General features: G+C 34.9%; 1 protein-coding gene across 3 annotated transcripts; it reads right to left on the bottom strand.

Moving 5' to 3' along the window:
- Nucleotides 1-954: 954 nt before the first annotated feature.
- Nucleotides 955-24,292, bottom strand: LOC105833404 (solute carrier family 22 member 21). 3 transcript variants are annotated; one of them, XM_036283621.1, is made up of 11 exons: nucleotides 23,388-24,292; nucleotides 12,448-12,530; nucleotides 10,699-10,846; nucleotides 10,315-10,534; nucleotides 10,099-10,205; nucleotides 9,195-9,349; nucleotides 7,771-7,960; nucleotides 7,283-7,415; nucleotides 6,767-7,079; nucleotides 5,290-5,474; nucleotides 955-4,004 (listed from the first exon to the last, which is right to left on the bottom strand). In XM_036283621.1, exons 1-11 carry the CDS (start codon nucleotides 23,417-23,419, stop codon nucleotides 3,798-3,800), a joined length of 1,773 nt encoding a protein of 590 aa, XP_036139514.1. In that variant the 5' UTR covers nucleotides 23,420-24,292; the 3' UTR covers nucleotides 955-3,797. The 3 variants fall into 3 exon arrangements, with proteins under 3 accessions (XP_036139514.1, XP_036139516.1, XP_036139515.1); XM_036283623.1 differs by lacking the exon at nucleotides 23,388-24,292 and adding an exon at nucleotides 16,525-16,891 and having other exon boundaries at nucleotides 3,798-4,004; XM_036283622.1 differs by lacking the exon at nucleotides 23,388-24,292 and adding an exon at nucleotides 16,714-16,891 and having other exon boundaries at nucleotides 3,798-4,004.
- Between the last annotated feature and the right edge of the window lie 303 nt (nucleotides 24,293-24,595).

The following is a 24,595-nucleotide window of genomic DNA, read 5'->3' as shown; positions in this document are numbered from 1 at the left end:
TGTGGTTGGGAACGTTACTTCATAAAAATATTATCGTTGTCATTACTTAGAAGGTAACGATTTGTAATTTTTTTTTCATTTTATTTTTGTAATGCTAAAAAGTAAGACATTAGATTTCAGTAATATTAACAGTACGCATAAATATTTTCACAATCAAAGATTATTTCTACGATTACGTCATCCATGATTGTGAAATATAGTACAGATAGATAGAAATCTTAATCAAAGGCTGGCCATATATATTGATAAATATGGGCAAAACCTTGTGAAAGAGAAAAATATACTACTACCCTTCCTCATTTCTTTTCTATCTTTTTATTTATCTCTTTCTCTCTTTCAAAAATGGACAAACTAATCAAAACTGGCTATCTGGCCAGATTCTGATTTTAGATCTCTACTGACGCGTCCTTTTCAAACAGTATTACTATCAATACACTTAATACAACAATATTGTTGCTTGAATCGAAGACCTTGCACTATAATAGAAATAATACTGATTAATTTTTCAATATTAAGTCAGTAAAAAAATACTGGCAGTATGCATCCATATTTTTTATAAGCTTACCCGATGATTATTATTACGACATTTCAGCTCAGTTTTACGTACCTTACCTGTTTGTAGTTGTAATATTGACAAACTGATGTTTTCTTTAGAAAATAATTATTGTTGTTAATATTCCTATTGCACAGCGATAATGATATTTGAGAATCTAAAAATTTGAAATAATTGTCAATATTATACATTAATCCATCAATATTAATCACACGACTACTAATATTATTTACTGATACTAATAATATTATTCATTTTGTAAATTTTCTATTAAATTCCATTATTTAATAATTATTATTAAATATAATAATTAATATTAAAATTTATATACTTAACTTTAAACTAGTTTCTGTAGTAAACTTTTTTTTATTAAACTTACATGGGAATAAAATTGCTGCATCTCTGTATAAAGAATAATCTATTTGCATCTTTGACATTTATACATAATTCATTCTTTCTAACAGTTCTAGTTTTATATAATACATTATTTCTTATGCTTACATTACGCGATGCCAACGTTTTTTTAAATATTCGTAATACTTATTGATATTTAATACTTCGCGATATCATAGCGTATCCAGAGAACGAGAATAAATTATTATTAATTCTCTTTTTCTCGGTAAAAAAGAAACAAAAGTTTTAATTATAAAGAAACTCCTGCTCTAGTTTGCAATACTTTACATTCTCATTAGATACGCCACTGTTTCCGTACGTATAAAAGAGATCGCAGTAAGAACGAAATATAAAATACGCGTAACATGCACGTATGCATACCTCGTCAGAACAATTAAACCTAAAGTGCCGCAGCGAATCAACACATTGAATATACATAATTTACGTCACGCTAGTGAATTACAAAATATTAAGAGCTCAGAGTAAAAAAAACTCGTGTCATATACTGAACGGTCAAACTACGCTATATTATACGCATACGCGGTAGATATTCGATGTTTTCGTAAATGTTTTGCGCTGACAGGTGCCCACGTGCGAGCAAATCGTTCGCGCATCGCTACGCAAAGCAAATCCTGACGTGGAATGGATATTTGTGTTTCTTTTTCTCTTTCTTCAAACATCTTTACCGTATTTATTCTACGTAAAGTTCTTCAAGGAACGTAGGACATTGATCATTATTAACATTCTGCAAATACGATTTGATACGAGTAACCCAGTATATTTATTTTCTTTAAAATACTGCAAGCACTCTTGATCAAATAACGGTCTCTATCTTCTCTTTAAAAAAAAGTTTGGTATCTAAGTAACAGACCTGATGCATTGTCAATCTTAATTTGTACATGTTTATAATTATTACCAATTTTATTAATATTATTATAATTTTGTTAATATTATTAAATTTGTTTATAACAATCAAATATTTCAACGATACCATTACTAAACATATTTTATAGGTTTACAATTGTGTGTGTGTGTGTGTGTGTGTTGTTAGGTAACTAGCAACAGTTTCAATGTGGCAGTCGAAACTGACTAATAGTCCCCTTCCTATTGTCGAAATTGATGGAACATTACATTAATTGGAAATCTGATAGATTTAAGTATGTTGAAAAATCAGACAAATCAGGAATCTTATAGAAATTTTAATATTATTAGATTAAAGTCTCTCAGAAAAAATCTAATCTAGTCAGATGCCTTAATCCATTTTTTCTGAGAGCGTAGATCCGAGTCTTACTGAGCGCAAAGGTGATAAAATTAAATAATAACCAGAACTCTACTTAATTTCACCAAAATACATTTAAGGATGACAATCATTTATGTCTTGTTGATATAATCAATATATTTTTCTCAGTGTGTGATATTTTAATCTAATTTAAAAATGTCTGTAATGTAGCTCATAAATTTTTAAGACCAAAAATAAGGTGTTTGAAGAACTTTCTCTCTCTCTCTCTCTTTCTTGAAAATGTATATACATTACATAAAATCCTATAAGAAATATTATTTGAGCACTAAGATGTTACTATGACCGCTGTTTCTAATTGTGTTATAAAAAAAGTCATCAGTACTAGCATATCACTTTGTTTTGGAAAATATTTCTTAAAACAAAAGCTAAAAATAAAAGCAGTTTTCATACTATTATTTTATATTTTGTAATAATTAATATTTTCGCTCAAGATAAACAAAAATAAAAGTCTGAGAAATTGTGCCTCCAAACTGACATAATAAAGTACTTTTTCTTTTTCTCTAGCACGATTTACTTGCACAAAATATTTATAAGTTAATGTATATGAGAATTCCTTTAGAAACCTTTCACTTCAATGTAAAATACATATTTTGTTGATGTACAAATACATTATGCTGTTCCTCAAGACGTAGCATACGGGATTATATATAAAAATTAGATATAAAGGAATTTTAGGAAACTTATGTCAATATTGGTGACTTTCCTTTACATCATGACTTAAATTATTGTTAACTTTTTACACAACTTTTACACAGATATTTAAACGTAGTAATAAAACAATTTGTAAAATTTTTTAATTTTTGGTACATGAAACATATTTTGATATGTGACGCATATCAGTTCTAACTCTCATTTGAGGAACTCTGATTCTATGATTTCTGTGAAATAAATTTAATGAAATAAACCGTTGCATTTAAAGAATAATTATATTAAATAATTATATTAATGCTACGCGAGTATTGCGACTCGTGAAACAAAAAATAATGCTTGATAAAGTTATACAAATATCATACAAATACGACGGAGACCAGTAAAGATCCGATATTTCCACTTAATATCTGGCGAATTGCACGCGCATGCACGCCTGGGAGATTTCGGAAGATTTCGAGATACCGTGGGAACACCGGGACTTTACCGGAAGATATTATAATCCTTGTCTTCCGAGCGCGCGCGCGGACGGATAAATGCGGGGGAGTAAGACAAATGACGACGGGCATAGTGGCGACGGCAGTGGCGGCGGAGGGTAAACAGTTACGGAGAGGAATATGCCGTGCTTATTCAAATTGCCGACAGATAAAATCTGCGAGCGTGCGTTGCGCACATTGTTGCGGCAACCACGGATCCCCCTCCCCCTTCCATCCCGGCAGTTATTTCTCTCCCCCGCATCAATTGTGCGCCCCGCGTATTTTAGAGTCTCGTGAAGGCCACCCCCTTATCTCTGTCTGGCGTCACCAGGCGCATCTCGGGGCCGTCGCTCTGCCAGTAAACTTTTAAAAGCTATCGCCGTTTCTCCTCGGCGCGGTGAGAGGAAAGAGAAGGACTTAGCGCATCTTAGCGTTCTGCGCTGCTCCTCTGGCGCGGCGGCGTGTTAAAATCCGGAATTTTGGAAGTCCCGTTTGACTTGCCGATCTTCTCCGCCTCCGACACGGAATCCGGAAGTTTCGTTCCTAAAGTTTCCGGGAAAATCAGAGACAGGACGCCCGTGATCATGGCCATGGATCCGAACAAGATGAGCGGCAACGAAGGCATTATTTGCGCCTGAACGTAAATGAGGGTACGTGTAATTAGCGAAATGTTTGAAGGTATGTTTAGCTTGTACGACGCTCTCGTCAATATAAATTTCTCAACAGTGATTGAGAGCTTCATACAAAATATTGCAAAATGTATGCTATCATTTATGAAAATTATACGCACATTTTTATTAAAGTATTAAAAAACTGGAATTTATATAAATGACTCTTTCACATAAAATCTATCATTTGTGAAATCTGGATCAATTTGTGCATTATAGAGATTGAGGAATACGAATTGAAGATTAAAATTCAATTAGAACAAAATTAAAACTATGATTGATAGAATTGGGAAGAACGCGTTATCGTTATTGGTACTTTTTTTATCTGCAACGGTAACAGACACGTTACATTTTTACCATAAACGATAACGAATTCAACTTTTATCATTATTTTAGTTCTCTATTATCTTTATTCAATAGATTCGTGTACCTATTCAATGCTCAAATAATAATTTGCGAGCTAGATCAAAGGTTACATGTAATTAATAGAATTATAAGTTTTTTTTTATATTTTCAAATTTAATTGTTAAATTATGAAAAATAAATATTGAAAAAAATATTTCGTACTTTATATTTTATTTTTTAAACTACAAAATAGTCATTATTAGTACTCTCTATAAAAGTTTCATATGTAGCGTGAAAATTGTTACAGATTTTCAGTACTAAGTAGATATGAATACCGGAATGCATTTTATTAACGGTTTTAACATTTAAAAATAAATTTTTTTAAATAAAATTAGCGCCTGTAAATTACAAAGTCTAAATTTTGATTAACGTTAAATATATATTCAAAAAATATCTTAATATATGGAAGAAATGATTAGATAATTTTAATATAAAGAAAAGTTTTTGCTACACAGACTAATTTAGAATTACAAGTTTTAATATTAATTGTTAAATGACACAATTTTAAAATCTAATATCTTACTTTTTATCATTACAAATGAAGTAACAAAAAAAGTGACGAATCGTTAAATAACATATTACTTTTCTAAAGAAAGTGCCTAATCCTGGTTAATTAATTGGTTCAATTCTAATTTCTGATGTGTAATCCTCAATCTCGACATGCAGTTTAATACGAGATTCATAGTAAAAATTTGAAACATTAAATTCAATCTGAAATTATAAAAGGATTTGCGATTGATTGGCAGATGTCTGAAAAATGTTCGTGATCGCGCAGCGTCATTGAAATACAATTCGGGTAATCGGGAGGCATCTGTTTAATTTTGCAAAACCTGTCTATTGACTCACCAGAAGAGGCGTTTGCGGCGATAAGATTGAACCGATGCGACCGGTCATGCTGCAAATTCCAAGCAGGGAATGCCTGAGCGTCGTCGGGAACATCTCCACCGTGTAGACGTAGACGGTTGCGAACGCCACAGTGATACACAGCTTCCCGGCCATGAATAAAAGTAAAGGCCCGTAACTCCAAGCTCCTGGAACAGAGCGGCGATAAATCATCGGGATCGCGCGCCGCAGCGCGTAGCGGCCCATTATAGCCGACATAATTACGTGAACAACACGGTCGCGACCGAGCCGAACGACGCCGGCACGTAACGCCGTCTCAACGCGCTTTTTGCCCCCGGATCCGGATTACACATGTAATATCCAACGTGGCGTATTTCACACATTTGCAGCTTATATTTTCGCGTGATTGTAACTCGTATATCCGTATATGCGCGCGTGCGCGCGCGCCCGCAATTAAACCTCGCGATTTCAACGAAGACACGTGCGAAAACCGGGATTAGAGATCACCGAGAGGAGGATAAAAAAGTGTCGTAATTTAAAGTAACACCTCGAAATCCAAAACCCTCGTTTTCACGATAAGACGTAGTCTTACAAGATAACCCAACAAGTGTCCCCCTCCGATTTTAATATAAACGTTGGATATATGTTAACTGTACATGAAAGATACACGTAATTTTTTAAAATGCGTTCTCGAAAGGGAATGCAACACATCTCTTTGAAAAAAAATCTTATTATTTCACTATTTTCTGTCAAAGCGAATATTAGCAAAATTATGAAAGATAGAAAAATGTTTAAATAAAAATTGAATGGTTTCAAGAATGCTTTAATAATAAAATTCTTTTAATTTTTATTTTTAAAAACTACTTTTATAATTATATATATACATATATAATAAAGTATTCTTGAAACTGACTTTCAATTAAACATTTTTCTCTATCTTTTATAATTTCAACGATATTCACTTTGAAAGAAAATAATCGACTTTTTTCAAAGGGGTATTCCATGCTCTTAATGCGCAAGAACGCACTCATGAAAAAAAAGGTGTCTCTTCTTTTTCCTGTATTTTAACATATCCAAAGCTTATTATCGGAAGACACTAATGTATATTCGCGGAGTACATACTTATTCATATATTCATTCATGATGATGCGAAAAATGTATGGTATTAATGAGCATGAGAGGAGCAGCGTTGTTTCAAAAAGGATTTTTTCTCTTTTTTTTCGCGTATTACGTCTATCCTCCTTTGCACGAAAATGAATGGGATAAGCACTTAAACAGCTCGATGATGAAGGGAATACACGAGGTACAGCGAGGTGCACATCGTCGGCATTAATGTTTAAAAAAATATCCCGAAATTCTCCCCTCGCAAAAATTTCTCTAGCGTAAACTCAATTTAACACGGCTTTTCATAACGGCGACCTACGAAACGAGGATCCATCCCTGTCTGTCTGAGAAACCTTTTTTTTTTTTATCTCTTTACCTGTCGGTACGAACTGGATTGCGAGGCAGAACGCCCCGCTCAGCAGGAACGCGCCGGAGAGCGTTGGTTTACGGCCAATGTGATCGGTCAGCACCCAGGCGAGGCAATACGCCGGTATCTCGACCACCGCGACGAGCACGAAATTGATGTACTTATCCCCGGCGAACGCCACGGAATTCAACGATATTCCGTAATAAACGAACGTGTTCGTGAGCCAGCAGAACGAGCAGACCAGCAGCCGAATGAGTATCACCGAGCTATGTAGAACCTGCACGATCGGTTTCCTCTCGTCCGATATCACCGGTTCGCTTTTCTGAAAAATCGCATCAATCTCAATGGTCGCGCGGATCGTATGCAAACTATTTGATATTGGCGTTTGTAGAGCAGTACGAAAGCCAATAAAATTTGCCGAATGTGTGCTGAAAGTTACGAACGATAGTTGCATTTTAGATAACAGTAGGCAAATATGCAGACAAGACATTTTCAATGTCAAATATCAAAAGATAAATAACGTACCGTTTCATCCTTGTCTACGTTCATTTCCTTGAACGCATTGATGGCTTCGTTCGTTACTGGCAGGCCGTTCATTTGGGCCATTTTACGATATATTTTCTCTACTTCGTCGTGTTTGCCCTTCGCTAGTAACCACCTTGAAAATAGCATCGCTTATTGTGCGCACAGCCCTAGTCATTTCACAGGTGAAAGAATGTAGAGAATTCTACTTTTATCGCATACAAAGACCATTTGATAAATTCCGATTAATCATTTATCGTCTATAAAAAGTTGCATTAAGATAACAGACAATCCTAACTGATCGCTCGATCTTTTTTAATGCAATTCATTACATTACCTTCATCATCGCGACAGATATTCAAGGAGAATTGGTCGCGCACGTAATCCAATAAATTTCTGATAACGTTCGCCGATTTGAGATCTTTCTAATCGATCGAAAATGATGTTCTACCGATACGCGCGAACGTTTCATTAAAATGAAAAAGGATTACCTAATTGATTCTGGAACGAGCAACGGCAGGAAAATAGCTAGCAATCCCACCGCGTTTACCACTCTAAGAAGCGATCGCCAAGATCTTAGCCAACTCGCGAGCAATCCCAGCAAGATCTCACCCGTGGCAAATATGCAGCCGGCGATGGTGGCTCCGAAGACTCTGTTTTTCATTCCCAATGTCTCCGTCGCTGAGCACGAACAAGCGCATAAATCATTACCAAACATAATCACACGTAAGTTAGTTACATTGAAACACGTGAATCTAATAAACACATTTTATATATTACGGGATTCTTAATGTGCAATTTATAATATGTTGGTAATTACTAAAAACGAACAGAGAAATACATTCGCGCGACTAATACACTGAAAAAGTCGAAATATTAGCAAGCAAATATTACTTGTGACATTTTTTTTTCGATATTTATCAATAATAAAATTTCGTGATGGCAAAATATATATTTCTATGAGATGTATTTCATTTTTTTATTAATTAATTTATTTGATAGAGATAGATATATATATATTTATTTATTTACTTATTTATTTCAGAAATATATATATATATATATATATATATATATATATATGTATAATGTATTCGTTGCAAGTAAACAATTAATTAGAGAAATAAGACATATTTCACAGAACTGTATATTTCGTCTGATGATATAATATGTAAAAGCCATATGTGTCGATGTTTGCTATGATGCTGCCTAAGAATTTATATTTCAGAAAAACATTTTAAATATCTTTTCTTATACAGTACGTGATTTGAACTTACGTAAATTTGAAAATTTTGATACATAAAATTGTTTTACATTTTAAAATAATCTCAAATGTCTGAAGATAGTCTACTATTGATAAATTTAATCAATATTCTGATAAGAAATCTAAATGATAAATATTATCGATAAATCATCGATTCAGAAAAAGCGCATTCTTCCAGCTTCCCGAACCGTCACACGCATTAGACGAAATTAAATATTTTTTTCCTGCTTATTCATTTTCCACAAGTATAATCTCGAAGAATTTCCAAGCGGGAGCTTATTATCCCCCGCACGGTTCGTTGGTTTTACATTTCCCGAGAATGTTTTGTCACGGAATATATTTTCATAGAAATCTAAATGCGTGTTGCATAAAGCTGCAGCTATAATTTTAATAAACGACTAAATAAACACGTGGCAAATCCAGAATAAATAACTCGAAAATATCTGCGTTACGCGCGTGTCGCGTATTTGCATTCCAAACGCGAGTAAAGAGCATTGCATCGAGAATACGCTCCGCCGCCCGCGAGCACTCGTAATAGACGGAAGCGACATAACGCTTACAGGTGTCGCATATTTTTTACCCCCCTCCCCCCCTCCTCTCTCCTTTCCTCCCCCGCGAGCATTTATTTATTGTCCTGCGTTATTAACGTACCTAAAATAAATCCCGCGCTGTAAATTCCAGCCGCCATGACGGCATCGAGGAATTCGAATGCGAGAAACATCCAATAATTCACGGAGAAGGACTGTATCAAGCCACTGACTCCAGACAGAGACGTCGACAGCGTCAAAAAGGTACGTCTCCCAAACCTGGAAATAAAAGACACGGACGCGCGGATATGTATACCTCTCGTTGTCCCGGACAAAGCGCATTTCTCCCGTGCCGCAATGCGAAGTTCCTCCACGATATCGCCGCGTGGCACGCCACGTTTTCTTATATTGAGAATCCGTGAAATCCTCGACGAGCCGCAAGGAACATTGTGTTACAGACCGTCCGTATTATTTCGCATTACGTAAGCTATACATGTCCTTTTAACTAAGAATTTAATCTCGCGACAGATCGCGATTTATCGCAGAGTATACAAAAAAAAACGCGCAACGAGAGAAATACTTTGCGATGCTTAGCTAAATATCCATGTGAGCGTGTCTAACACGTTCGCAAAAAAGGGTATAAAAAGAACCGTAATGAATTTTAAAATCTTCTCGTAGAGAAATTATTATTAGCAGTTATGAGGAAAAATAGCACTATCTTAATTAAATTTATCATATGTGCGTGCATATTATTATAATATTATTTTTTATAAGTTACATTGTCGTACGATTCTAATTTAATGTAAATATAATCTTAAATTTCATTACGCAGCAGCCAATTATTTAATTAGCTGCCGTATGATATAAATTTAGTGAAATTATATTTTTCTTCCTGGCACCATAAAGATATAAGCATATAGAATGAAAACACGCGACGGCATCGCCATGAATCCGCGACGAATGTTATGGAATATTTCGTTACGAAGTTAATTAATTAAAACCCCGGGGATATTGCGCCGATCTCTCACCTGTCAGATATGTATCCAGCGAACATCAGGCCGACGAACTGACCGACATTCTGTATCGTGCCCACCAGCGTGAGCTTCCATAGATTAGCATCGCAGGTAAAGTCCCACTGCGCGTCGAGATTGGCGAAAGGAAAAGGAAAAGAGAAAATTAATCGGCCGCGCTGAATCTCGGCGGATGGAAAATACGCGCCGATCACATGACGCGGGCCACATTACCTCGTTGAGTATCGTACGCTCTTCCGGATCGTAAATCCAAGAGTCGCAGTCGCGGGTGACGTTGGTGAACGACGCTTCCGTACATCTGTCCGGATGACGATCCCGCACCGTGTAACGCGTGCAACCGGAAATGACACCGTCGATTTTCGGCGCGGAAGCGTTGACCCACGGCGGCTCGAGCGTCGTGTTGTCCGGATTCTCGCATTCCGGCACTAAACATCTGCATTGAAACAATTGCTTTTCTTCTTGCTTTAATTCTCTCACGGTTTTAATTTCGACATCGTGTGTGTATGTCGCGAACGTATGTTTGCATTATGCATCTTGATTGCATGTGCACAGACGAATGTTTAAATAATTAGCAAAGATATGCCCGCATGCGCGTACCTGTATTTAACCTCGCCCGCAGTAAATACGTAAGAAAGCGTGACTCCTGCCGATAACATCAACGGTACACTAATAAATACGAACATCAGTAGCTGGTACAGTCCAAATCTTTCTATTTTATTCACCGCTGCTGGATCCATAGTAGCTCCTGGAAATGAATAAACATTCGATCGTGCGATCTGTGTTTCTCGATTTAAAAAAATAACATAACAAGAAAAATCACGTTGTGTTATTGTGTTAATTCAGCAAAGCCTTTAGTTGAGGCACCTTTTAACAGCGAACAATTTTGTTTTTTATTCTACAAAAATTTTAGTTGCTTGTACGAAATACGCGTAAATAAAAAAATATTAAAATTTTTGTACACGGTACAGTTTCACCAAATTATTGCTCCTACAACAAATATTTATTTTTTTAGTGCGTCTATCACATACGAGGCTTATAAAAGCAAATAAATAAAAATTTGATTATATAATCTGCGCTTCTTAATCAAGGGATCACAACAGGAAGAGTCACATTATGTTGTTCTATTCGCCGTTCTATTAAATCACTTTACTTCGAGATATTAAATCAATCGAAAAGTATATCTATTTATCATATAAAGCTTATTGAAAACACGCGATGAAAAAGATTCCGCGTAATTATGATCAATTTGTATCTTCCCTTATAATTAATTATGCGACGTACCTGTAAGCGTCTAGAAAATAGCAAGTTATATAACAATGAATAATCAGATATATAGAGCCTATGCACAATTACGGTGTAATCTCCAATGTCTCTTTAACAAGCTGGCGTCTATTGTACGTGTATATACATGTATACTTAGTAATTTAATACCACTGCTAAGCAGTGATACTTAACACTAACTGGAAGAATAATCCGGCTAGAAATATAAGCCCACCTTAATCGTCTCTTCAAACGGCTGACTGTGTGTACAAGACTTCGTACAATTTGCCTGTGTTATGCGAGATTAGAACCGGGCAACATTTATCACTAATTTGTGCAAATGCTCTCGAAATTTAAACAGTGAAAAATAAGATTTTGGCGTTAACTCGCGAGATATTAATTATATATAGATTAATATGCCTTTTCTAATAGTTATATAAAAAAAATCAACTTTGGAAATATATCTTGTAAGTAAACTATTGAATAAGTTGTTAATAGATGTGTAACTAACATTTTTTATGCCGAAAAATGATTGATGTGTCTGTGAACACTTAATTTATCAGAAACTTCTGTCGAAATTCATAAATTGCACATGTTATTGTCATCAATATCAAAAGATCGTCTAGAGCGTGATATTTGAGGTTGAATCGCCTAGTTTAAATACTGTCGTTGTACATGAGTGGAAATTGACATATGGTTTTTATTCAGTTTTATTTTTATTGAAAAATATCATAACCCTCCCTTACATGAATTTAGTCAATTCCTTTTCTAAATGATAACTGATAGTGTTGCCTTTTAGATTAATATATGATTTAATATATTAATATATCTGTCAATAATGCAATAAAAACATGGATTACATCTGTAGAAAACTCTTGGATATGTGTGTGCTTTAAGTGAGTATTAAAAAACATGTGTTAATTCCGACTCGTGTAAAATAGTTCGCTGAATTTAAACGAGGTTTTGTCGCATTTTTATTACGTAAAATTTTTCTCAGTTTAGAGATTATTCATTCGATGTAAAGAGAGTTCGCTTCTTCTGCATTTCCATTTCACGATTACGTCAACGTGTGAATATCATTCGTACCATTTTCCAGTCCTGACAGCGGGCCAGCCTCGTCTCTCCTTGAACAGCACAGCCGCATGCTGTCGTCTTTTACGTCCTGTAAGCTGCAATCATATTCGGAATTTATACTACTTGCCGGGAATCGCCGCCGCGGCGGCCGATCGAAAGTTCAACCTGGCGCTTTATGTTTCAAGTTTCCTGGGAACATCGCGCGAATGAAAAATGATGCCAGTCGCGCGCGTCGGACTCGGGCAGGCATTACATAAAGAAATGGGATCAGTTCGCCGCGCGAAGGCGGCTACAGAAAGCTTTTCCCCATAAAAAGCACCGGAACAGGGGAAGAGAGGGGAAAAGAGAGAGAGAGAGAGAGAGAGAGAGAGAGAGAGAGAGAGAGAGAAAGAGAGAGGAACTACCCTCGGAAACGACTTCTCCGCCGAGCAGCCGGAACTATCCCGACGGTATATAAACAACGCATGCATATAACGACGATGTTGCAGGTGCTGGGAGTTAGCGGTCCGCCCGGCGGCAAATAGCGCAAGAAGTACGGCGCATTAGAAACAAGATTATCAGAGCGTAATAATTATTGAGAACCCAAAAAAGGAAGCGTAAAGCGAATGTGAAGCGGCGTTCCACCACGCGTGGCGATACGACACGAAATGATAAAACTGTGAATCAGATAATCGCAGTTTTCTACAAAAAAGTCTTATCAGTTCGTTATCGATTTTTTAATATGCAAGAGCAATGCGAAGCATCATTATGTCTGCGTGTGTACACGTGTAAACGAGTATCGTGGACTTACGTGAAAACGATATCGTATAAAAAAAGTGCCGTATCTTACGCTTAATGCGCCGTATCTTTGCAAACACTGAACGCACAATAAATCGGTTTTACAGAACCGTCACGTAATTAAAGCAAAATTGTTTTTAACGTAGAAATTTGCAGTGGAGCGTTTAACAATTCTCGCTTTCCCGTGCTGCTCTGTTTTCGCGCTTTTCCCTTCAAAATACAAAGTATTGTTTGTTGCATCAGTTTCTCGTCAACCACAGTAATGTAATGGTCGTGATTTTTATTAGAGTGACTTCCCACTCTAACTGCCGCACTTGCACCTAACTTCTACATCGTATACAAGTTTATAATATCACTTTTTTAATGAACAACTGACATACCCAAATCAGACAAAAGTTATACTTTGCAATAAGTTTGATGACGGTTATAAAATTTGAACTGACTCACAATCATCTTATGGCTTATGATTTACTTGCATAATTCATGACGAACGAGATGGTTGCAAGAAGTTTCTACGTATTACAATATTTAATATTACATTGAAGATTACACTTAAGAAGGACCCAAAACAAGGGTCGAAACGTTGTTAACATATTGATTTAATAAAGTGGCCAATCAGGTCGTTCAAAATAAGCAATATTGCAAAGTATTGTGTTTAATAAACAGATAATTTTAAAATATTTGGAAAATTCCAGGAGAGAAATTTCTAAGGGCGGCCCTTTCCCCGAAGGCTGCGTGCTGACCTCTCGCAAGCACGCGGTTAACTTCCACGTGTGGCACGTGGTTATTGATTTCCCAACGGGAACCGGAAACCGGAAAACCGTCGCGCTCGAAAGAGAGAGGCGGGCCCCGAAAAGAAAATCGGAACGCCGAATCAGATAAAGTAATCTTCCAATTGTGCCAGATCGCTGCGCTCGAAACAATCGTGCAGTTTATCCCATTGCAGCGTCACGAGGTATTGTTTTAGCCATGCGATGAAATGCGCAAAGCAAAAGGGAGTAACAACCGCTGTGTATTCGGTTTTACGATACCATCCCGATGTCGCATTAAACGCACGCCGCCGCTGTCTCGCGAAAGTCTTTCAGTGAAGTTTATCCATTCTCGCACGATTTATGCGCGGCAGGTATTGTCTCTCCGCGAAAACGAGGTTTACGAGCAACTAGACAATGTTAATAAATTAATGGAGCGTGCCTTGATATTCCGATCATTACCGCGCGAGGTGACTAAGAAAGTTTTCCAGTCGCCCAAATGGTCCAAGAGTTAATCTCGAGGACGTCGAGGAGGTATTACATACTTTGCCTTTAGAACGCGCGGCGGACGAATGAGGCAACAGAACCAGCTATTATTTCCACGGGTCTTTTTTCTCTCTTTATACCCTTTTAATTCGCGAACACGGAATCTCCCTCGTAATAGTCGAGTTGCCACGCGATTTCATATGAATCCTAACTACGATGTCGTAATAAATTTTAAGTATTAAAAGTACAAACACTCGAATGGGTACAAACACCTGAATTAGGGAGCAAAGATTGTTTTGTATTATTCAAATATAAAGATATCACATTTCTTATTAGTAGATAATACTGATAGTTGCACTACTGCTCAAAAGTATTTGCTCACTATGTCTTTCTGAATTAAATGATGAGAATTATAAACAATTTAATAAATTTTAAACATATCAATGAGATAGAAGACCCTATACGGTCGACAGCTAGATCTTGGTGCGAATTATAATTACACTATTATATTATTACACTAATATATTATAATTTTTATAACATATTAGTATAATAATCACAACTCATATACATATATAATATATACAATAAATTTTAATCTTTCTTCATTTTCTATGTTTATATAGAATAATTTCGATGACTAAAAATATTATATTCTACATAAATTTAATAGAATTTGAATGAAATTCGACATAAAAAAGAAACATAAAATTCAGAGTAGACAAACTTTTGAATGTAAATAATATCGAAATTATTAGATATAATTATTATAATTTATATATATTATAGATACAATTTAATTTTAATTAAACTACTATTCGTATCGTGAAAATATTTTATTTATTTCGAAAGCACAATAACTGTCGCAAGAATTATAAAAAAAAATTTTATCCTTTAATCCTTCAATACTTATCTGTTTCAATACTTCAAAAGATCAATTTTTCCACACTGATAGAGAAAGTGTTGTATTTGTATAGTTGCATAGTAAAATAATTATAATCAGGGATATCATTTTTATATTAATTATTACTATAATATTAGTAATAATATACAATATATCTTAAAGCTATATAATTTATAGCACAATTATTTAATAATATTTGATGTCACTACATTTATATGATTATTATTACTTAATATTGTAATCTATATAAATAAAAATGTTTGTTCCTCATCTAAGATCTCCGTAAGTTTTTCACCGATTGCTTTGAAATTTTGACACAACGTTACATTCGTAACCGGGAGTGTTCTTATGGGGTTTGATTTTGGATATACCGGTGTTTCAAAAATGATGGCCATAATTTAAGTGTAAAAAATAGTTTTTCATTAATATTATTGAAATTTTGACACATTGAGACGGGGAGAGACGGGGAGAGACCGGGAGAAACGGGGAGAGACCGGGAGAGACGGGGAGAGACCGGGAGAAACGGGGAGAGACCGGGAGAGACGGGGAGAGACCGGGAGAGACGGGGAGAGACGGGGAGAAACGGGGAGAGACCGGGAGAGACGAGAAGAGACGGGGAGAGACGGGGAGAGACGCGGAGAGACCGGGAGAGACCGGGAGAGACGGGGAGAGACCGGGAGAGGCGAAGAATGTTTCTATTGTGTTTAAATTAAGGTAATAAGAAAAATAAAGATGGCTGTTATTTTATTGAAAAAAAGGAACTTATTTAAAACAGTCTTTTGAATGGATTTCTAAATCCATGGCAGCTTTTAAAAAAAAGTTAGAAGTACGTGAATAAATGAATATTAGATTTATTAAAGATAGATAAATGCTTATTCAAAAATAAAATAAAAAGAGCAACAGTAAAGCAAGGCTCTTGAAAGTTAAACAACGAAAGCAAAGAAAATTTGAAAAAAAAACGTAGCATAAGAATAGAGAGCCACAGCAACGCGTGGCAGGGCATAGCTAGTAATTACTATAAAAATGATATTCTTGACTATAATTATTTTATTATGTAATTATAATCGCAAATATCACATTTTTTTCTATCAATATACAAGACACGCAAATTATTAGACTTACGCAATTGCATTCCATTTATATTTACATACAAAACATACTAACAATACATACTTTGGTGTATCGCAGCTGATAACTTTTGTTCTTTTTTTATTTCTTTATTCTTTTCCTCGTGTGCACTCCGCGTTTCGGGAAGGGACTTACGGAGGTGACGCTTACGATCCACGCTTTTATCGCGGTCTGAGAGGGAAATAACGCTTTCTGCGCGTGTATTCTTGTCCCGGTATTTACATATTCTATTACCTTAAAACGGAGCGCTCAAGATTGACGTTTATCCCGAGTACGGCCTTCTAAACGTCGCGAAATCCATCTCCACGCGCACGAGACGCGAGCTGCATGATACACTTTTTGCTCTAACACGACCCGGATGATCACCGATAAGCGAATTAATGAAACGCCGCCTCCGCCACGGCCGTCGTCGTCGCCGCCACCGCTGGACGTCCGCTGGATCTCGCGTGCACCTGCTCGCTTCTGTCGCGCAAAGGCAGCGGATACTGTCTCTTTGAAGGTAAATGCCTTCCGTGAGAGGGGCTATACATAATGTTTGCGCGAGTGGGAGGCGGCTTAAACAATTGGCGGGGGAATAATGATTTATTTAAAAGTTATGAAGAAACAAGCGCGGAAATTATTGACGAACGTACCTCCGATCGATCCTCTTGCATCCGGAAAGCTTCTCCGAAATGCACGATCGTAGGTTGGCCTAACAGGAAGAGAGCAACCAACGCGCATTAATATTAATATAAATATATTAATATTAATATAAATATGAGAATAATATTAATATTAAAATGAGAAGATCTCTCGGAATCTGCATCGTCTGAGAAATGTCGGAGGCAATTCCAAGTACAGCAATTTCAGTTCTTTTTCTTATTTTATTTATTTTTATTTTCGTAAAGAACCTATGCTCGAAATGTTTGAAAAACACGAGTTTGCTCGTCGATGAATACTCAAAACTGTTGCTCGGACTTACGTTGTGTGCTTTTTTCTTTTGTTCAGAATGCGAATCTGCGATATAAATTATAATATATTATCAATGTGTGCATTTCATAAATACTAAAAGCAGCCGTGACTTCATCGCAAGTTTAATTGACGAGCCTGTTGCTCGATATGTCAACAATTTAATATGTATTTCTGTGCGATGCACGAGAAACACTCTCGTATTCGATAATTCGCGCTGCAATCAATTTCGTCAGAGAGCTTTTGACACACACACACACATCCGCGCGCGCACGCGCGCTGTATAATATGTCCCGTATTCAATTTGTCCCCGGGTGTAATTATCGCGGAATAGAAGTCCATTAATATCAAAAGTCGCGGAAAGGATAGCTTCAGCATTATCCAGTATATTGAAAGGCTCTGAAGAAATATCGTATGTGTATAACTGGTTTCAACTAGCCCGCTCCGGTTTGCGTCGCCTCTCCCGCGTGTGCAGTATGAGCTGCGGTTTTATATCCGTGTGAAAGTCTAACAAGATATAACTGATTAACTGATTAACAAATTAATCCATGACCGTCCATTTTTCACGAACTTATTGCAATTAATTTCTCCGAACGTCTGCCGTATTTTTCAATAACATTATTTTAACAATCGAACAATGCCGTACACATTTACTGTCCATTTGATAAATTGAGTTAAATTCCTATTAAATTCTACAGGAACGACAAGGCATTGGTCACAAAATGAACAGAACAGTTTACATGTTAATGATAACCCACATCCTATTTAGATAATATTTATCACAATGTATATTTAATAATTTCAATTTGATCAATCCAATTACGATATTTAATATGCCTGATAGATTTTTGCAAGAGATTTTACACACAAATAACAGAGGCGTGTCCACAATTATGATACAATATTTATTAAGATATAATCGCGCAGACGTCACATTTTGGAAGAAAGGAAATAACTTTTTTCTCTAACCTTTGATACGTTATCACGTACATTGTAGATAATAATGATATTAAAATAATATGATAATCGGCATGACGGCATGATTAAAATGATGAGAAATTAATGATCATCAAAACAATTTTAAATATTTTCAATTGTTTTAATTTAAAGAAAGAAGATAGTTGCATTTATGAAAATATTACTCAAAAATTTGCAAAAATTTTATATAATATTCTTAAATTTAAATTGAATTTTTAACAGTATTAAAGTGAAAGTACTCTCTTAAAAAGAATTAGTATCTTATCACTGAAAATGCAATGAAGAATATAGAAACAGTTGTAACTTGTAGCACTGCTTTTAATGAGATCTCACTGGAGAGGATCAGTTAGTAGTGGATTGTTTTAATCAATGATATTAGAGTGGTGAAAACTAATAGTGCAAACTGCGAACAAGTTTTGTTGTTAATTAATTTAGTTAATTTAACTAAAGTAAAAAAGTGTAATATATAATTCTAAACTTGAACACGAATTATATTCCACGAGAGAGAATCAAGAAATACTTATCTCAAATTGAGAAAGCTTTAAAAGTTACATATTGATACTGCACTTTTTATTGTGAAATCTTACTCTTTGTACTGGCCACACTCAGTAAAATATAAAGCAGAAGAGCCAAGTGTAAATGTTCGCGATGAAAGCAAGTGATTATTCCCAGTGAAATATATCTGTTGCTATTTAACGGCACAATTTTCATTAATTCGCTTTAAGAGCACGTGCGTTAAATTATGTAGAAAATGTAAAAGCATTCTTCATCCACCGCATTTATTCACGTAATGATATGCCAATGTAATATTATTAATGATATTAATAAATGATACTGAAAAACAAAATTAAGATGTAATACTGCAGTACATGATAATATTGAAGTACATGATAAACTTAAATAGAGTCATGACAAGATGACTGTATTAATACGTATATTATAATCTTATTGTTAATTGATAATTATCTAATTGATATTTTAATTATCAAACAGATGTTGATAAAAACCCTAATCACTTAATTGATATTTATGATCGTAAAGATGCCATTCCTCTCTTATCGCAAATTGTCATATTATTGTTAATTATATTTATTACATTTGTGTGTAGATTATTTGATTATTTTAACAATTATTTGTTAAAAATTAAGTACTATTATGAATGTAAAAATGAATTGCACGTCATGTCGATACACAGAGAAAAAAATGTTGTTAATTTAACTAAATTTTTCAACTAGATTAAATTTTTTTCAGTTTAAGTATTTACGCAATTAACTTAAATACATAAAATACTTGAACGTCAATTTAAGTATTTATATATTTGACTAAAATACAAATAGTTGAATTGAAGAAATTTAATTAAATTGAAAAATTTAGTCAAATTAGCAACTTTTATCATTTTATTAGAATGCTTTTTTCCTATTTATGCAATAATCTCTTAATTAATCAAAAACTTTTTTATTTATAATGACAAATTAATCATTATATGTATATTGTCCTCAAATCGAAATGGAATAAATTAAAAGCAGTTGCTTCGTTGTAACTCATAAAAATCTATTTTTAATATTTGTAGATTTTTGTTTGAGTGAAAGAGCAAATAGCTGCATATCATCTCGAATAAAAATAATCAGCTATTCGAATTCGACTGGTGCTATTATTCAACAAATAAGATGTCATTTTGCACAGGCTCATATTGTGCTGCACTTTGCGCAAACTCTGCTACGGAAATAGTATAAGCACATTGTGACGCATGCTTACGTACGCATGTAAATGAGAAAAAATTAAAAGGGGGATTTATTATGTAGAGGACGTCGCTTAAGGACGATTTACGAGCAAGTTGAAAAGGCCATTTCTTCATGCAATACTTTCATACTTAGTCCATATTATCCGCTTCTTCTGTTTAAAGTGATAAGATTAATCGTTATCGCAAACAAGTAGTTTTACCGATTAACTTAATTACATATCAAATAATATCGTTGATTAATGGCCTCGTTACTATGACTAACATGATTATACAACAAAAGTTAATCGTAAATGCTGAGATAATAAAATGTGCAAGAAATTAGATTACGTAAACTGCTCGTCACTCAAATTACGTTTCCATATATTTCACTTCGTACATAAAGGAACAATAGAATTCACCCGCAATTACGAATATTCTTTTGATCTGGACTTGGACGTGAAAGAGCGGTTGCATCAGTGCGGGCATCAGTAATGAAAATATGACGAGAAACGAATGAAATGAAGCTTCAAGTGTGACCTCAGTCTGTGTTAGTATTCATCATGCGAGACTTGATGGTTACCGAACCTTGATCGCTATAGATGTATGTATCGTGGCAATGAACCGCAAGAGAAACATACGTGATGGGTTTAATGAAAAGGAGAAACAAAGTGCGAATACTAAACATGAAAATACTACGTACTGCTACATTATGCTGCGGAAAGAGTTATAAGTGATTTATTGATATCAAAGTTTAATACATTCCATTATGAAATTTGGTTTCTCATCTTAAATAAAAATCTCGACTAATCATCGCCATTCATCATACATTTTACATTTTCAATATCTTTAAAATTAGATCACAAATATATTGCAAATTTAATGAAATGAACTCGATTAAAAACTAAATAAAAAAATTAATCTATATCATCTGCTTGCTATTATTCCTTAAGTTTAATTCAAAAAGTCATATGTTTTAATGCAAAAAAAAACTTTGATAATATCTCGATATAACAAAAATCTATCGAAATCTCTGGCAACTTCCAAATTGCTCATGAAATTACATACGCCAAATGTGTCTCACACTTGTGTAACATTCTATATAATGTTTTGCATACACCAATACACATATATATTGACCTAGACATTATCTTACCGACGCGTAACTCAGTTCCTGAACTTGATTCGGCGAGTACTTGCTGCTTTCCGCGCTTGAATATTTAACTCGCATTTTATGCAAAACTAATATACATCAACGTAGTTGATAGTTATAACCGTGTGTAACGAGCTTATGAATATATTGATAAGAATGTGCGACAGTATTAATCGTTCTGTATGCATGGAGAAGCGGATTTCAAATTTATAATTGTCGTCCCTTTATGTTATAATAATGCAGCATTATCAAGCGAGCGGATGAGAATGTTTTTTGCGTGGGACAAAATTGGTTTATTATTTTTAACTTTGTAAAATTATTCCGGGAAAACGGTGCCGACGTAATAATTGGCGCGCAACCGGTCGATTTAATGATATGTTTATTCGTTTACGTTCGAACGCACGCAGTTCGATGCCCCTCTTTGATATTTTTACGCAGCAACGCACTGTTCCGCAGCTACGTTCTTTTCGTATATCACCGCATAAAGTTACAATCCCGTTAAATACATTAAATTTAGAAATTGGCCGAAGCACTCCATTCACTCTCCATAAAGGCAATTAACGCAATGCTTTAAAAATATATAGGATATTTCAATTTAATCAAATATATATTGACAAAATGTATTACATACATGTGTATCAGTTTTTTTATATAGTGACTCACACGAAACCGGTCAAGTTCCAACTAACATTGAGTGACTTAACAATTATACAAATGTATTGCAAGTTTAATGAAATAAAGTCGACTTGAAATTAAATAAAAAATAAATCTGTATCATCTGTTTTCTATTATTCCTTAAGTTTAATTCATAAAAAGTATAACTGTCATATGATATTGATATGAAACATATATATTTTCGTATATGTTATATGTGTTTGCTGGGATGTACCGCACAAAATAATTATCTATGTATAAGATTAAAAGCTAATTTACAATGTGCTCTTTGCTTCTTGGTTCTTGCTTTTTACCTATTGCCTTTTTGTCTCTGCGCACATAACTTTATCGAAATTGATGAGATAAAAGTTAATTAGCGCCCTACAATTAAAGTTTTTGACAAGCTTCTGTAAGAAAGAGAAATATACTCTGCCATTAGCTCTTTCGCCATCCCTCACTTCTCTCTCCCTCTCTCTCTCTCTCTCTCTCTCTCTCTCTCTCTCTCTCTCTCTCTCTCTCTCTCTCTCTCTCTCTCTTTATTTCTTGAGCAAACCAATCAAAACTGGTTGTCAGACTCTGTTTGTCTCTATTGATGAACTTTGAAAGAGATAAGAAACGAATGTTGAAACAGAGAATTGTAGATTAGACAAACTGATTTGAAGAAAGCCATTGAAAAAAACAGCGAATTTCAATATTAATAAAACACATAAACAAACAGGTATCTTTATGATCGTGCTACAAATATCCTCGTATTATGAATTTTCTGAAAAAGTTCTGTAGAATAATTACGAATTGATTAATGCTTCACGAGTCACTATATAAATTATTTTTGAAACAATATTCTAATATTATGAAATATAAAAATATTACAACTAATATGTTTGCTTCTTCTCTTTAACAAACTGGCACATATTTGACTACGATAACAAAATTATGATATGATAGAAGCCCCGAAGATAATTCTAAGCTTATCATCAATTGCGTTGACTAATTTATCGAATAAAAGAAAAGAAAAACAAAGCTTTGTCTAAGATAATAATCTTTAATACAAATAAGTCGTAATTATGTTTGTCAAATACCTAGATCGCGCGCTACTAGCTCTTTGACATTTTATAAATTCTTTGTTTGAATCAAGCACATGTTTGGGGTTCTACGAGTGAAAGGAAATAGTTTCTAGGTATTATCATGAGTCTCTCGATTTTGATCACTTTTTCATCTATTTAAAGTAATATTTTTTAAACTCTCTAAAAATTTATGAACATACTTTCAACCTTCTAGAATAAATGTTTATGCTTTATATTAGAACAAGAATAAAACAAAGTAGAATTTGATTACCTTTGCAATTTCTAGAAACTTTCATAGAAATTGCACATAAAATACATATGGTAATACATAAAGGGTTAATAAGAGTTTCGCAGAGGCACAAAGAATCGAGTGAATCTCACGGAGGACACTCACCTTTCAAAACCCATGGCACCGTACTGCGACATAAAAGCCGATCGTGATCTCTCAATAATCCGCGTACGAAAACCGGGGAAACTCGCGTGAAGAAAAGCGCGCGTTCCGAACTTCGTTCTACATCCGCGTGTCGCAGACGCACAAATAATCGAAAGCTCTTCTCAATCGGCCTGTTTAATCACACGACGCGCAGAAGAGCTCATGCCCCGCAGGGATGAGCTGAAGTAGGAGGCGACGGATAATACAAGCGGATGTGGACGACGACAATGATGAAAGCGCTAAAGTCATCAACAGCGAGACATTTTTCCAGCCGTTCTTCTTTATTTGTCTCGTTATCTAAAAGCTGGGTCAACAAACTACACACACGCGGGCTGCAGCCGTGCCGTCTGCATCGGACTAATCGCGGATAGGCCGCCTCACGCAACTCTTTTGGTGGATACACGCGCCACGTCTGGCAACGCACATCTGTACTGTTCCTCGGACTCGCTTGTAACTATTAAACGATTAGCTTGCAGGGCAGTTTAAAACTGACTGATTTCACGGCACTACATCATTCACCGCGCACGTGATAAATTATCAAACAAACTCGAACCTCACTTGACGACCTACTAACAAAGGCCTGAGTCACACGGTACGTTGTTTTCTCGGTTTTGAAGATGAGAATCGGACAAAGCGGTCCGGTCTGGAACAGTGATTCACGACGAAACGCGATTACATCTGTCTGATTTAATTGATCCTCGAAGGTGTTATTGAAGAGTCTGACATAAAAAAAAAACGTACCTTGTTGCTAAAAACGAAAATCGAAATTTTAGATTTTATATACTTTTGATAAGCCGAGCACACGTTATATTGCGAAATAAAATATTATTTGCAATTTATTAACTCGCCACGGTTGTTCTCGAGAAACCAATTCCGCGAACTAATCATAGAGGTGTAAAAATATCTTTTTTTTTACGACTGAAATTAAACGATTACATTTTTCATTTACATTTATATGACGTGACATTCGCGCTCCTACTCCAGGAGTCTTGAATTTTAACGTAATACCTATATTCATATTTTGATTAATAATAAGATATTTAAAGAATGAACCTGTAACATAACTTTTAATTAATCTTTTTAATAAATCATTCTGCAAGGAACTTTTTTGCAAAATTATACAGATTTTTATAACTATGTGTATGTACATATATGTGTGCATTCCACGT

The sequence above is a fragment of the Monomorium pharaonis genome, chromosome 3 (assembly GCF_013373865.1).
Source record: "Monomorium pharaonis isolate MP-MQ-018 chromosome 3, ASM1337386v2, whole genome shotgun sequence".
In the NCBI taxonomy this organism is placed as follows: domain Eukaryota; kingdom Metazoa; phylum Arthropoda; class Insecta; order Hymenoptera; family Formicidae; genus Monomorium; species Monomorium pharaonis.
The sequence above is the reverse complement of the archived record's forward strand: the minus strand, read 5'-3'. Positions and strand labels throughout refer to the sequence as shown.

Bases quoted from the DNA above. Each gene is read 5' to 3' on its own strand.
- LOC105833404 (XM_036283621.1), bottom strand. From the start codon at position 23,419: ATGTCGCAGTACGGTGCCATGGGTTTTGAAAG. The intron at 12,531-23,387 runs GTGAGTGTCCTC...ATATGATTGCAG, and splicing joins GGTGCCATGGGTTTTGAAAG to CTTACAGGACGTAAAAGACG. The intron at 5,475-6,766 runs GTAAAGAGATAA...GCTCTGTTCCAG, and splicing joins AATCCAGTTCGTACCGACAG to GAGCTTGGAGTTACGGGCCT.